At 36.3% G+C, this 15,894-nt stretch overlaps 3 protein-coding genes across 3 annotated transcripts in view; 1 reads left to right on the forward strand and 2 right to left on the reverse strand.

Annotated features, from left to right (window-relative positions):
• The window catches only part of LOC117785274, a 34,141-nt gene extending 22,091 nt beyond the window's left edge, over positions 1-12,050 (forward strand). Inside the window, exons 2-14 of the mRNA XM_034623215.1 lie at positions 227-340; positions 569-776; positions 2,990-4,574; positions 4,634-4,806; positions 5,795-6,127; positions 6,179-6,276; positions 7,239-7,639; positions 7,699-8,025; positions 8,087-8,270; positions 8,356-8,515; positions 8,984-9,110; positions 9,181-9,326; positions 9,635-12,050. Coding sequence (XP_034479106.1) covers positions 258-340; positions 569-776; positions 2,990-4,574; positions 4,634-4,806; positions 5,795-6,127; positions 6,179-6,276; positions 7,239-7,639; positions 7,699-8,025; positions 8,087-8,270; positions 8,356-8,515; positions 8,984-9,110; positions 9,181-9,326; positions 9,635-9,970 — 4,161 coding nt within the window. The 5' untranslated portion in view covers positions 227-257 and the 3' untranslated portion in view covers positions 9,971-12,050. The remainder of the gene's footprint in view (positions 1-226; positions 341-568; positions 777-2,989; positions 4,575-4,633; positions 4,807-5,794; positions 6,128-6,178; positions 6,277-7,238; positions 7,640-7,698; positions 8,026-8,086; positions 8,271-8,355; positions 8,516-8,983; positions 9,111-9,180; positions 9,327-9,634) is intronic.
• Positions 12,051-13,598: 1,548 nt separating this feature from the next.
• On the reverse strand, positions 13,599-14,998 carry LOC117785286 (ribulose-phosphate 3-epimerase). The gene is made up of 3 exons (XM_034623229.1): positions 14,728-14,998; positions 14,479-14,661; positions 13,599-14,015 (listed from the first exon to the last, which is right to left on the reverse strand). The coding sequence occupies exons 1-3, from the start codon at positions 14,911-14,913 to the stop codon at positions 13,719-13,721; spliced, it is 666 nt and encodes a 221-aa protein (XP_034479120.1). The 5' UTR covers positions 14,914-14,998; the 3' UTR covers positions 13,599-13,718.
• An 81-nt stretch (positions 14,999-15,079) lies between these two features.
• On the reverse strand, positions 15,080-15,830 carry LOC117785289 (LDLR chaperone boca). The gene is made up of 2 exons (XM_034623231.1): positions 15,622-15,830; positions 15,080-15,566 (listed from the first exon to the last, which is right to left on the reverse strand). Exons 1-2 carry the CDS (start codon positions 15,769-15,771, stop codon positions 15,177-15,179), a joined length of 540 nt encoding a protein of 179 aa, XP_034479122.1. The 5' UTR covers positions 15,772-15,830; the 3' UTR covers positions 15,080-15,176.
• Positions 15,831-15,894: the final 64 nt, after the last annotated feature.

A 15,894-nucleotide genomic window follows, 5' to 3' on the forward strand; every position in this document is an offset into this window, starting at 1 on the left:
ATTGTCACGTACTGAGCTAAGTGTGAGCCATTGAGCCATTGCATAATTGATTTTTATTCATGGCGATTTTGCATTCGGCTGTTGAGACTCGTAGTTCAAATTGGTTATGCACAGCATGCACAGTGTGTGTACGAGTGTGTGAGTGTTGTTTGGTCAAAGTTAGTTTGCCTAAGTTTTCCAATTGCCACATGCGTGTTAACGATAAACTTTCTTTCTATCTTTGCAGTTTGATTTCGCTTAATGACGCTGATTAAAACATGAACGCACTCGATATGAATAAACAATTTCTTAGCGTGTCGCAGGATCCGCACTCAAGTGATGCCCAACGCAATCGAACACGGTAAGTACTTTCTTCAACTTTCTAAAGCTGGTAACCAGCTCTGAAACAAGCCTTTGAAGCCTATAAATAAATAATTAATTATATGAATATTATTTTCAAAGAAACTTGTGCTCAGAGTCTCTTGAAAACTTGCCTTATTGCTCAAGCCAACCTAAATTTTTGTGGTTTGCAACTCTGCGTCTTTCTTTTCGCTTCCTTACTTACAAAAACATAACTTATCTCTTGCAGCTCGGAGCGTGCCTCAAGTTTGGCCTTGCCACTCAACTCGCTGCTGGATTTTTATGACAAGCAACAGGAGCAATGCAAATCGGTTACCCTTCTCCCCTTGCCCAGCAACGGCAGCAGCATCGTCCGTCGCCATTCCTCCCACTATTATCCCATGCTGGAGGATAAGCAGAAAGCAATGCAGCTGCCCCAAACTGCCTCGGAACTGTTGGTAAGCTCTTGATGAAATCCCAGAAAGACGCTGAGTTACATTAAATTCCGCTTTGATTAATTGTCTAGGCCAAAAGTAGGAAAAATCTGGTATACAAAGTGCACTCGAAACAAGGCTAAATACCTTCAACATTTGGTAGAAGATGTGAAAAATGTATGCCAAACTTTAGTTTAAGCATTTGATAGATATAGCCAAACTGCTTTAAGTTCAAATTATATTAAAATATAGTTCAAGCCTTTTTTCGTGTTATCGTAAACTTTTATTTAAACTCAATATTATAGTCAGGAGTTATTTTAATAAGTAAATACTCAGATTTCCGATCTTTTATAATTTATTCAGTCTTAACCGGGCGGCGTCCCTTCAAAAAAGTGACGCTTGCTCTTATTCACGCCAGAGGGCGCTACTTAGTAATCGATAAATGATTAATTATATTTACAGTGCGATAAATATAATTAATAAATAACACTATTAACAATATAATACAGTCTTACATACTACTTATGACTACGTGTGCTAAATATTACTACAATATGCAATTCAATAATTTTCTAAAAAATAATTTGATAAGCTAAAGGGAAATTGTGGATCTTCAAAATTTCTAGAAATAATACAATAAGTTTTATTTTGTTATCCACATTAGACTCTTCTTATGTATCTATAGATATTATAGCTACTATTATTGAATATTAACATTCTTAAATAGTTGCTAAAAAAAAATGATTAAGAGATCATTCTATAGATAGTAATATTTAGCTGCCAAAAATCTCTCTTTTAAACTGGCTATAAAAAGGCTAAATGGTGCATCACTTTTTGAGCAAGTTTCGCTGGCTTTGCATAATTTATGAGATCGATGAATGTGCAGATGCAGTTTTTCCCCCAAAGCTATGCACACATTGCAGCTCGTCATACCTCCGCATCCACATGAACCGTAACCGCAACCGCAGCCTCTACCTCCGCTCCAGCCTCCACTTGGCTCATCATCCTACGGCGAGCACGTCAAAAATGTTTTGTGTGCCACGCGCACAAATCTGCGGGGCAAACAAAGTTCAATTCTCGTCTCCCCTCTTGCTATTTCTGAGAGAAGCTGTGTCAGCCTTTTTTTTACTCGTCTCGCTTTTTTTAATGCACTGCGAGCTTAGCTGACGGCTTAGACTGACTCATTGGCCAAGAGTTTGAGTGAGAGTATTGCCATTTGACTTTCTACTTTCCATTTTATTTATTATACCCTGTATAAGTTTGTGTAAAATATGTAACGGGTAGATAAAGTATTGCATACTCCATAAATTATATGTCTTCTTGATCAGCAATAACAACAGAGTCTACCTAGATCAAAAAAAAAGATATTAAGAAATATTTGAATGCTGAATGAATTTAGAGGCCAAATCATAATCGAAATGACATTCCGCTTGAAAATAGGTTCAGTTTTGATCAAGTTATGACAGTTTGAAGTTGGTCAGACTTCGGATTATACCACTTTACAAGTCAATATTTTTATCCAATTCTTCATGATTTTTTACGAAAAATTGAAAGGTCTCAGAATCAAGTTTAAAGTGTTGTTTTATGCTAATTACGATAGAAGGAGTTCATTAAAAGTGAAAACTTGAGATTTAAAATTTTGAATTTTCGATATTTCAAAGGGGGGACCCTTAGCATCGAAATCGAATCTTGGTAGAAAATAATTAAATTTTCAAAATGAACAAAAATTGAATACAGAACGAATTTAGAGGCCAAATCATGACCAGAATGACATTCCGTTTGAAAATCTGTTCCGTTTTGATCAAGTTTTGACAGTTGAAAGTTGGACAACTCTTTGACCTAGCAATTTTACCACAACCGTAACGGTACAAACGTTTCGGTATTAGGTTCTTGACAGAGAATTTTCCTTCGGTTATGGCTTCAGTTCCGGTACTAAAAGTGAAACGGTTAGTTTCGGTTAACGGTTCCGGTAGCGGTTTGGGTGTTATTCCCTGGAATTTTGTTGTTTCCTTTGTTCAACATTTTTTAAGATCCTAATAAAATAAGGAATAAACCGAAAAATATGTTTTTCATTTTGTCAGAACAATTAGAAGACATACTGTATATATAAACGTGGGTATAAGGTTAGACTTAATGAGAGTTAAGGTATTTTTGGGTATGTAGGGTATATATTTAGTCGATCATTTACGCTTAAAGCTTGCATATCTGTTTTTATTATTATCGTGTGGATTGCTCAGGTAAACATGTCGGCTCAGAAATATTGCAAGTCAGCCACAGGAGCAGGAGTAGGAGCAGGAGTAGGAGCAGGATCAGGAGCAGGAGTAGGAGCAGGAGGAGCACCGCTGTCAGTGGTCGCAGCGGGTAAGCATCAGCAGCAGCTGGTGCGTGTGGACACGCCAGTGACGCCACCACCACCGATACCACGACGCCAAATGATGCGAGCCAAATGCGGTTGGCCGAATGATGTTGGCTGCCAGGATACGGCAAGCAATGCGAGCAATGTGTTTGTTTATCCACAGCCAACAAATGGGGGCATGGATGCCACTGGCACTGCCGCTGCCACAGCCCCACTTAATCTGAGTGTGGGTGGCGTTGTGGGTGGTGTGGGTGGGCAATCAGCGCTGCTTGTTGACATTGGCACACGTCCGGCATACGCGGATGCCGATGGCATTTCCGATGACGACCGCATGAGTCTGGAGAATTCAGTTTTCGATGAGTCACTAACCTCGACACCTGTCAAGGTCGCCGGCTATCACAACACTCGCTATGTGGCAAGCAAGCGTGCTCAGCGCTCCTCCAGCAGCACCGTGGACTCGGCCTATGGTTCCTCCTCATCGGCTGGGGGACACAGTGAACGTTTCGCCTCCAGCTCCTCGACGAGCGTTGATTTTCGCAGTCGCTTCTCATCGGTGGACACGCAATCCTCGCTGGATGACAAGCCCATGTCCAGTTGCATTGATTCGCCGCTGGCCAAGGATACGTGCCGCTTGGAACGTGCTGCCCTCAACGATGTGATGCACAAGCTCAACAATAATCTCTATGCCAGCAGCAACAATATGATGAGCAACAACAACAACAACAGCAGCAGCAGCAGCAACAACAGCAACAACAAGTTGCCCACAGTGCCAGCACGCAAGTTGCCACAGCTGCCCACAAAGTTGCCACCGCCACCGCCGGCCTCAAAGCACAGCTCCTCGAGCGAGACAACGAGCAGCGTCTCCGCTTCGGCATCCACTTCATCCGCCGGCAGCGGTTCCAGCACCATTTCCAGTGCCACCCTGTCATCCACATCCGTCTCGTTGAGTGCTGGCCCAGCTGCAGTGGGCAATCCGAAACGTCCAGGTCCGCCGGAGCCACCGTTGCGTATACTCAACTCGTTTGAGGCGATGGACTCCATGCCCAAGATTCATTCGCAGCCGCCGTTGACGGTGCGCAACAAATTGAATCGCAACAAGCCGCCGCCCATTGTCTATCCAAAGTTGCAGCAGCGTCAGGATTCGACGCTCTCCAGCGACAGCTACTCCATCAGCTCCAGTCCCGGCTACAGTTCCAAGCTGATGGAGACACCGCTGCTCTCGGCTGCCCAGAGCACACGCAAGACTCCCGCTCCGAGCGTGGTGCAGCGTCAACCTCTCATGGATTTGGCACCCACACGATTTGGCATTGGTGGACAGTCGACGCCGTCGCGGGGCAAGCTGAACTTTCGCCAGGACTCGACCATATCCAGCGACAGCTTCAGTCAGACATCCAGTCCCGGCTACAATCCCAAGCTCATGGAGGCACCGCTCTTGCCCTCCCTGTCCGCCAAGCGACTCTGCAGCGGTAAGTGCTCCCAAATCTCTATCTCAATTGGAATTAATATTAGGTTACTTCTCTTGCAGCTCCTGCACCTATTGTCTGTCGTCAGGGCGTCCAGCATGAGCCCATCGAGGAGCTGGAGCCGCCCCAGACGCTGTCACCGCTCAACAAGTGCGCAAGTGCCACGCCCAGCAGCCTACAAACCATCGTCCGCTTTCAGAACGGAGCACCGCATACCATGTCCTTGCAGCACCAGGTAAACTATCATCTAAGTTTATCAAGTTTTCTAATTTATTTTATAATTATTATATATTAATATTATATATTTTATTATATCAAATTATAAACCTTACTAAAAAATAATAGTACATTTTCTATTCTATATTCTACTATATTTAATTTTTTTGAAAAAAATTTACAAATGAATATGTCAATTTTATCATTTTATCTTATTCATTCAAATATGTAATTAATTGTCTTTTTCAATTTTAAATTTCATTTTTATTTAAATAATATTTAAAGGGTAGAATATTCTTGCCATTTTTTTAATAAAAAAATTTTTGATGTGAAACAACTGGATACATCGATATATCGGTTTTATTCATATAAAAATATGCATATAAATGAATATATATAAAGATATAACATGTTCAAAACCCAAGATCGATTTTTTTACATCACTAAAATAAATTAATATGTTTGAAAATTATAAAAATATGCATATAAATGAATATATATAAAGACATAACATGTTAAAAAACCAAGATCGATTTTTTTACATCACTAAAATAAATTAATATGTTTGGAAATTAGTTATTTTTCAATATTCAATTCGACCCCTTTTGCGAAGTGATCTTAAGGGACATTTTTTTAAGAAATTTACTTCTTGAAGCAAAATTGTTCTAAAATCCTGAACTAAACAAAAAAAAATTATTTTTGTCCATTACGATCATTTTCGAAAAATGTGTTGAATTGATGGATCAGAGCACTATCAATAACATGTTTATCAAGTATTGACAAAGCTATGAAAGTTGGAAATTAACAAAAAAAATTGAAATTACAAATTTTTCTATCTAAAATGACAAGTTTATTTAATGTTGAATCTAGACTTCATTTAAAGGATTTAAACTACCTTAGAAGAGCTTAAATAAATAAATAATACATTTAAATAAAAATAAGTGGATATTAATATAAATTTAATATAAAATATAATATTAATGTTAATGATGTTTTAACTCCCGCAGATCATCAATCGTCGCAAGAGCTCCAATCCGTATATTACCAATGGCAGGTTGAAGTTCCGTCTGTTCCAGATATTGATCAATGCTTTCGCCCTGTTGGCCATTGCCGGCGGTTTGGCAGCCTATTTCAATGCGTATCCGACCATTAAGTTTGTGAACAAGACGATCATCAATACCATCCATGTGGAGGATACTTTTAGGAGCTTTGGCAAAAATCCAGCGCCTGGCACTTGTCTGCCCATCATTGTGAAGTTCTGCCAGGGACCGCAGATACCCTACAATTACACCGTCTTTCCCAATTATATTGGGCACTTTGGGCAGATAGAAACTCAAGTGGTAATTATGAGACCATCTGTTAGCCATTTCATTAAGCAATCTCACCCGCAGGATCTCGAATCATATGAGGCATTGGTCGATGTGCGTTGCTATGAATTGGTCTCCTTATTTCTCTGCACGTTGTTTGTGCCCAAGTGTGGACAAAGTGGGTAAGTGACCATGGAGAACTAAACTTTTATTTTATTAAGATATATGCAATTTATAAATACAGCGTTTTCGAAAATAAAAAAAATTAAATTCACTTCACCCTAATATACAAAACGTAAAATTAAAATAAAAACCAATTTCCAAAAATGCTATAATAGTGAATGATGGTCGGAAAGAAGTAAATTTTCTTAATAAACAAATTTCAATTCTGATTGGGTTTTTATGGGTTTTCCCCAATTCTTGCAACAAATGTTGGATCATTTATTATTTTTGCATACCCCAAATCTAATTCTAATTTTAATTTTTTTTTTTTTTACAGCTCATAATTTATATTTAATTTTATTTTTTTTTTAATCTTTTACTTAATTTTTATACTTGGTAATTTTTTTCGTTGCCGACTGCTTTTAGTCGTGCATAAATAAATAAATAAAAGTAAATAAATATCCAGAATAATTTTAGAGGCCAGACCATGAACAAAATGACATTTCGCTCATAAAAAATGTTTTAGTCCAGATCTAGAGCTAAGGATCCTCCCTTTATTATTTTGAAAATTGAAAACTTTTAATCTAAAGTTGTCGCTTATAATCCATATGCCGTAATTAGCTTAAAAAAACACTTTAAACTATATTCTAAAACCCTTTATTTTCTTGTAAAAAAATCACGCCAAATTGGACACAAATTTGACTTGTAAAGTTGCAAGACCAACTTGAAACTGTCATAACTTTATAAAAACTCAACCGATTTTCAAGCAGAATATTATTTTGATTATGGCTTGGCCTCTAGCTTTATTTTGCATTCAAATTTCATTTAAAAAATTGTTTCTTAGATCTAGATATATATTTCAATGCTAAGGGTTTAGTTCTTTGACATATATTGCCTTATTATTACCTATATTATATTTAATATTCATTATATAATTATTATATTATTATTACAAACTTCTTATACTACCCTCGATCCGCAGTGCCACAGTGCCGCCGTGTAAGACGCTCTGCACGGAGACGATGCGACGTTGTGGTTTCTTTTTTGATGTTTTTGGCTTAAGCCTGCCGGAATATTTGAACTGCAAGCTGTTTAAGGACTTCTCGAGTGCGGAGGACTGTGTGGGATTGGATGAGGTGCGGGATGTGATGACATCGTCGGCGAATCCCGAATGCGATGGCTTCCTCTGCGATCAGAACCGTTGCCTGCCCAATGAATATGTCTGCGATGGCAACTTGGATTGCATGGATCAGAAGGATGAGAGCAGCTGTCCACGTTGCAAGGAGGGAGAGATTTATTGTGGTGACGATCGATGCATTACCACCAATCACATATGCGATGGCGTCAATGATTGTCCCTACGCCCAGGATGAGCGCAATTGTTGTAAGTTGTACAGCTCGTAAATCATCTGAAAGTTACTTTAATATTAACTCTTGCTGCAGTGCGTCTGAGTGAACGGAATGGCGATGTGGGCTCTGGTGTCTTGGAGGTGTATCGCATGAAGAAGCGCCAATGGATGCCCGCCTGTGTCAAGAATTGGGATCGTGCCGTCTCGCCAAGTGCCGTGTGCTCCATACTCGGCTACTCCTCGGTGAATGCCACCAGTGTGGTCACCCAACGCACTCATCGTCCTCTGCTGGCCTCGGTCAATGTATCCACTGACATTTGGAAGCTCTACGCCAAACGACGCTCCACACTGATGCAGGAGTTTGCCAATTGCCGGCAATCCGAGGATTATCCCATAGCAGAGCTCACCTGCTCCAATTTCGGTGAGTTTGGTGGCGGGTTTACACTTAAGTTCCAAGTTAACCTGTCTACTGGATCCCACAGAGTGTGGCAAGGTCAAACGTGGCAGACAGCGTCCCTCCAGGCGCATCATTGGCGGCGACAAGGCTAATCCCGGCAATTGGCCGTTCCTTGCAGCCATTTTGGGTGGACCCGAAAAGGTGTTCTACTGTGCCGGCGTCCTAATCTCCGATCAGTGGGTTCTCACCGCCTCCCACTGTGTGGGCAAGTGAGTATTCTAATCTTAACTAGTGAAAATTAATTGCTAAAATTTAATCATTGCTTTTAATTTCCTTTTATTCGCGCTTGATCAGTCACACTGTTATAGATCTGGAGGATTGGACCATACAACTGGGTGTCACGCGTCGCAACTCCTTCACCTACACGGCGCAAAAGGTCAAGGTCAAGACGGTTATACCCCATCCGCAGTACAATATGGCCATTGCCCATGACAATGATATAGCCCTGTTTCAGGTAATTTTAATTTATTCTATACCTTAAATTTTTTTTATTTTTATTTAATATATGATCTTTTTTAATTTTCATTTGTTTTAAATTGTATTTAAAATTCTTTTTGTATTTTTAGTTTAAATTTAATTATTTTTTTCATTTAAGCATTTAATTAAACAATTTTTTTAAACTTTCTTAAATTTGTTTTCTATTTTCTTTAAATAAAAATTAAATTTCTGTTTTTCTGTGTTATTTTTCTTAAGTGCATACAGTCCTGAGCTACTAATATTATTTTAAAATTTTCAACTATTTATTTCTATTTAAAATTTTAATTTTCTCTTGATTATTTTTATTTTTAGATTAATTTATATATATTATTTTCAATTGTTTAACAGGGTCAGAGTCAAATATATTAAATATGCGACTTTCCAATCGTTTTAAGCTCACATAGAAAAATATTTATTAATGAAAATTAATTTTCCTATTTTCCAGCTCGCCACTCGAGTAGCTTTCCATGATCATTTGCTGCCTGTGTGCTTGCCTCCGCCCAATGTCAAAATGTTGAGAGCGGAGCAGCTTTGCACGGTCATCGGTTGGGGCAAGCGTGACGATAAGGATCGTAAGTAAACCTAATAGCTATATTTAAATATAAAATATTCTATAAAATGTAACAACTTTTCTATTTATAGCCAAATCAACCTATGAGTATATTATCAACGAGGTACAGGTGCCGATCATTACGAGGAATCAGTGTGACGAATGGTTGGATAACTTGACAGTATCCGATGGCATGGTCTGTGCAGGATATGATGATGGTGGCAAGGATGCCTGTCAGGTAAGTCTTTCTATATTTAATACACTACGTTTAACCTTAAACCAGAACCTTAAACAAAAATTTTGACTTGTAAAGTTGCTAGATCCAAAGTCTGACCAACTTCAAACTGCCATAACTTTATCAAAACTTAACCGATTTTCAAGCGGAATGTCATTTTAATAATGGTTGCGCCTCTAAATTCATTCTGCATTCAAATTTAAATAAATTCGTTAGGTCTTGACATTTTAAATGATACTATGGGTTTAATTCCCTGATTTATATTGTTTTTGATTATTAATTATATTTACTTTAAACTGTTTTTTATTTAGGGCGATTCGGGCGGTCCTTTACTCTGTCCGTATCCGGGTGAGAAGGATCGTTGGTTTGTCGGTGGAATTGTTTCGTGGGGAATTATGTGTGCACATCCCAAACTGCCTGGTGTCTATGCCAATGTCATCAAGTATGTGCCGTGGATACACGAACAAATCCAGAAACATTCACGTCCCGCCAACGAAGAGCCCATACAGAAATACGATCTACATCCGGGCGGACCCGACATTTTATCCAAACTATCGGCGGGTCCGGTGAGAAAACGTAAGCCCTATAACTACCATAATGGCAAGCCCAAAGGCATTGACTTCTATGATAGTGAGGAGCGTAAGTAAATTCCACTTCCCATATTATATAATCCTACATAATGTATACCTAGCATATATATAGCGACAATATTGATATGATATATCATATACGATATATGAATACAGCATATCCTTGAAACGTTTGCACAAAGTACAAAACAAAACTGTTGTTGTACCCAATACACACACACACACCACACACCATATATATATTTATATATATTTTGCTACCAAAAATTGAGCTAATCTAGCCGATAGTACGATATAAAATACAAAATCAAAAGAAATTAAAATCTGGGCAACATAATCGTATGTCAATTTGCCGAATTTATTTGTCAATTTTTTACAAAGAGATTTCTATGAACCGAAACCAGAAACCAGAAAAAGCTCAACAACCAATGTCAATGAAAACTGCATAATCAATTTACATATTTATACATATGTATCCCTATATATGACATACATATAAAATTGACCTACATATTACCCAAACATATACATAATCCTTGTGTCTAAATATCGTGAATCGTGGACAATAAAATAAATGTCGATTGAGTTGTAGCAAAATTATTGTGTTATACTTATAGAAATCAAAGATATATAAGCATGTATGTACCTATCAGAAGAACCCCACACTTAGCATAGGTTAAATATAAAAAGAAATACTTGAAAAATCAATCTGTATATCTGACTATAAATAAATCAAACAAAAATGTATGATTGCCGCCAACAAAAAAAGAAAAGAATATTAAAATAAAAGATCCTAATAATAAATGGATCTACTTAAAGATGATAATAATAGTTTATAAGGTAATCAAAAATTATCCCAAGCTATTGTGTGTTAAAACGTATATGCAATTAGAAATTAGAAAACAATTATAGACAATAAAATACAGAAAACGGAAAATATTGCTGATATTGAGCATTTGATGGGTATTACTGCGGTTAGAAGCAAAAACTTATACGAGAATAATACTTATCTGAATACCTAACCGATTTTGAAACTCCAGTGAAATGTGCAATTGACAATAAAAAACTCTGCACAAAATTTTCCAAAAAAAAAAAAAACTTAACAAAAGAATAGAAATGAAAACAAAAGTGAAATTATATCAGTTGTTTAAAAACGAAAATAAAGACGAGTCCTTTTTTAGGCATATATAAATCTAGTTTTAGCCAAGTGAAAATACATGAAAATACTAACTACAATGCGTGGGTTTCAGCTTTAAATAAATTGAAAATGAAAGAGTACAGAATATCTATGCTATATGTATTATACATGCATATATTGATGTACTATTTACAACAAAAAATGGAGTAAGCAAATGATAATTAAATAGTGTAACTAATGTTTATAGCTATATACAACTAATATTATGTACTTGTTTAGAATGCGTATTAGACTGGCCGCCACATCAAAGTGAAATAACTGAATTAGATATGATTTCAAACTAAATAAAATAAGACAAACAGCCATAAACATAGAATTTTTGAAAAATTGTATTTAATTTGATTCTGTAATTCGCTAGGGCGCCAATCCAATACGTACCGCACTAACCTATGCCTATGCCATCTAGGAGTAGTATCTAGAGAGTGCTACAATTTTTACAACTATTTTGCTAACAAAACAAATGTGTACTATGTAATTAATGAAGTAAATGCGTAACTAAAGACTCAAAATTGGTTGTTTCTGCAAGAAATTAACACACATAGATACTCACACACACGCACACAGATAAATGCAGAACGTGCAGGCTTTAATATTATTTCAATTCTCTATAATTTCTAGCTAAACTTGTTGAAAATGCTTTAGATGAGTATTCTTAAGGATTATATTCAAAACATAAATATAAAAAATACCTAAGGTGTGTGTACGTGTATTGCAAATGTATAATCCAAAAGTTGGTATACTAAATTACCTATATGCATGTTTTGTACAATCAGTTTACAGAAACAAAACCACAAAATGTTGGATTTTAGTAAGGTATTAGTAGTAAATAAATATATATTATTTTTAAGCGACAAATGAAGCGCATATTACACAAGGCACACGAAACTTTTTTAGCAAACTGCATAAAGATATAAAATGATGTAAGTGAAATATACAAAAGAATATACATACGAGTATTACGGGAAAAAGAAACAATAAAAAAATGATATACAATATATGGTATATATTATGTAGCTGTAGCTTTAAGCAGATGTGATGGTGTCTAAAATTTATACATGCATATTAAAGTGACAAAAGAAATGTTTATATATAAATACAGAAATATACATATACATATATATATATACCATATGTAAAACAATGGGCTGTTTTAATACGAACATCCTTTATACATACTTACATATATATATGTATACATATATAAGTTCATAAACAGACCTTTATGGACGCTTAGATGTTAGACTGGCCAGGACAATACATATTCAAGAGAATTATGCTTATTTGATTGCAGAATTAAGATAATGTTCAATATCGTACAATGCCATACTTACTTAAATATAAATACTTATATTATATAAACGCATAAGATTTTCAAATTTCATTTCCTGTTGCCTTTCAACAAGTTTTCACTGAATTTTCCTTAAATGTGTTGGGTTCTGATAAACTGTTTTAATTTTTTATTTGCGCATTTATGGATCATGTCAAGGGTGAGCTATTTTTTATGACTATGCTCCAGGCTACTATCAAAAAGAAAACCAACGCTTAGCTTTATGTATATTTAGTCTAAATCAAATACATATATAAATATATATATATATATATAGATGTAATAATGCTTAGCATTGGCAAGTGAAATAAGTTATATACTATATACATACATACACGAAAATATATATGTAAGAGTATGAAATAAATACACACAAGTACAACAATGTGCACCCAATCAACACCGTACATACTTAAGATCCACATACGATCCACACAGATTGAAATTATTATATAGAAAAGAAGCTGTATCACAGATTAGTTTAAAATGCTATGCTTGATACGAAATGGGCCTATGCGTGTTTTTGTTAAACCATATTTGTCTTATGAATTACCAGATGCGCTCAAAACTGTTCAATTTCAATGTGCTTGAGAACGTAAATATACATACATTAAAACTGAGACAATATTATAAATGTAGCAAAATGTTAAATGTAAATGTAGCAAAATTGCAAACGACAAGAAAAAACTAAAACCAAGCTGATTAAAAACTAGTTGAATTTACATAAACAACATACATATGTAAACAAGAAAAAATACATACATGTTTCTAGATGATCATTTTGTGAAACGCACTTGTTAATTATGCACAGAATGATAATGAAATAACTTTAAAAAATGTAAGAATTTACATATTGACAATAAAATGGAAACGGATTTTTGTGTTTATTCACGAGATTTGCTAAAATGGCATTGAGAATTTATGATATGAGACGTTTTACACTGAATTTTTTGAATCGAAGCAGATACGAAATACGGCAGCAATTGAAAATATGCCGTACAATAATAGAGAAAAAAAAGTGCATAAATCTAAGTGTAACTACACAAACAACACACCCACACACCTATAACCAACTAAATGCTATAAGCAAAATGTCATACACACATATATACATGCTATATACTTATATATAAATGTTGAAAAATAAATGTATAAAACTATAAAATGCAAAACTTGTCTTTTAATCTTATACAAAGAATTTCGTTATAAATGGAATTGTTTGTTTTGTTAAACACTTTGGACTTAAAAAGGTAGTAAATTTATTGGAAATGCACCGCATATTATTTAATGTAACGCTGCACAACTCCACGCATATCGCTGATGACCTGACGCTGATCGGAGGCACCAACTACAGCTGTGCCAGACACAATCCAATTGGCACCCGACTTGGCACAGCATTCGATGGTCTTTGGACCAACGCCGCCGTCTACTTCGATATCGAGGTTGGGATAATGGCTGCGCAGCCACTCCACTTTGGGCATCATGTCGGCCATAAATGATTGTCCACCAAAGCCAGGCTCCACTGTCATTACCAGCACGAGATCAGCAATATCGATATATTTCTCAATTTGCTCCACCTAAAAAGAAGATAGTATATTTAGATGAATTCCGAAACTGTATAGGTTTTACTTTAAATTTGTACTATAAAAATTCATTTTAGATTTCCTTTAATTAAATACAGAAATTTAGAATTAACTATTCGATTTTAATTTGTAATTTAAATATTAGAAATTTTAATTTTAAATTTTCTTTCTTTATATCTTTTTTATCTAAATAAAAACTATTAGAATTCTTAATGCGATTTCATTTTTTAACTCAAAATCATTATTTTAATTGTATTTTTTAAATACTCGTACTTGAGTTTGGTTTGTATTTTATGCTTTATAAATAAATATTGAAATTGCATTGTATATTTAATTTTTTTCGGACAAACCAAATAAGTTTTAATTTATGATTTTTATTTTAAACATCATAATATCTACAGACGCTTATAAAAAGCAACATGTGTTTATTTGTTCATTCAACATAACCTCAACTTACCTTGGTGCCGGGCTTAATGGCCAAGCCCACTTTCATGCCCGCCTCCTGTATCAGTCGACTGACCTTGGGCACATCCTTTACCGGCTCTATGTGGAATGTGTAGAGATTCACACCTGCATCTGCCATGGGCGCTATCCACTGCTCTGGATTTTCCACCATCATGTGCGTCTCAAAGAAGGCATCCTAAATTGTGAATTATGTGAATAAACACTAAGTATTCCCACCACAATTGACAAGCCGCAGACTCACCTTGATTTTGTTGCGCAAACACTTCACCATGGGATGTCCGAATGTTAGATTTGGCACAAAGTTGCCATCCATTACGTCCAGATGCAAATAATCCGCTCCATTGTCCAGCAACTTTTGAGATTCCTCAGCCAAATTGGCCAAGTCGGCATTTAGAATTGAGGGTCCGATTTTGGCTTGAATTGGCATTTTGTTGCTGTTATTGCAGGTACAACGATAAGCAGAAGCTGTGTTTTCTGTTGAGGTCAAACTAAGGGGAGCTAATGCTCGAAATGTTGACGTCTTGTAACGTAAACAATGCAAACCAGGGCTGCGCAAACTTAACGCAAACATGCGAATGGTAAAAAACGCCGGGTACATTTCCAATATTGTAATTTCAATTTGTTCATTTTGTGCTTAAAAATACTTTACATGAGAATGTTGGAAGGAGTACTTAGATACAAATAATACAATTACAATTCGTCCTTTATATGAACGCCTGGATATTCCTTGTTCTCGATGGTAACGCCTTTGCAACGCTCCTGATCCACCAAAAAGTCTTTTGCTTCCCACGCTTGTGCTCCGTCTTTGAATAGGAATATGGCGCGATTATCGTCAACCATATAGCGCTCAGCTTGTATGTGATTGTTCCATAAGCTCGTCTGCCATAGCTTGGTGATTTCCTCGGCTTCATCGCGAGTAGGATTGCCGCTAACCGAAACGAAAGTCATCAACGTGCGTCCCTTTTTCGAAACTTTCAGCAAGTCTTCGGGATTTTTACTATCCAAATTGGATAAGTCTAGTTTTGGCTGTGGTCGCAAGTGCTCGGGCAGCTCATCTGGTTCCAGTGGCTCCTCATCTTCCTGCAATTATTATTTATTGCTATTTGAGCAGCCTATTTACACTTAATTTACTCACATCCCACTGGTCCAGCAGTCTTTCCAAATCAGCTTCACTGTAGTCGCGTATATCCTTTTTAGCCCAATCCGGTTTGTCCTCTTCCTTAAACTTTTTGGATAGCACGACGGGCACAAGGGCCAATAAAAGTAACAGATACCTTGTTTTCATTTTAATTATATTTTTGTCTGCTCAACACGTCAGCTTATCAAATTGTCATTCTCTTAAAACGACGACAAGTTAATTCTCACAGCTGCTTTGAAAATTTGTCATTCGCACGCAAGTATGACAAGA

This window comes from Drosophila innubila (genome assembly GCF_004354385.1).
Source record: "Drosophila innubila isolate TH190305 chromosome 2R unlocalized genomic scaffold, UK_Dinn_1.0 1_C_2R, whole genome shotgun sequence".
Taxonomy (NCBI): Eukaryota; Metazoa; Arthropoda; class Insecta; order Diptera; family Drosophilidae; genus Drosophila; species Drosophila innubila.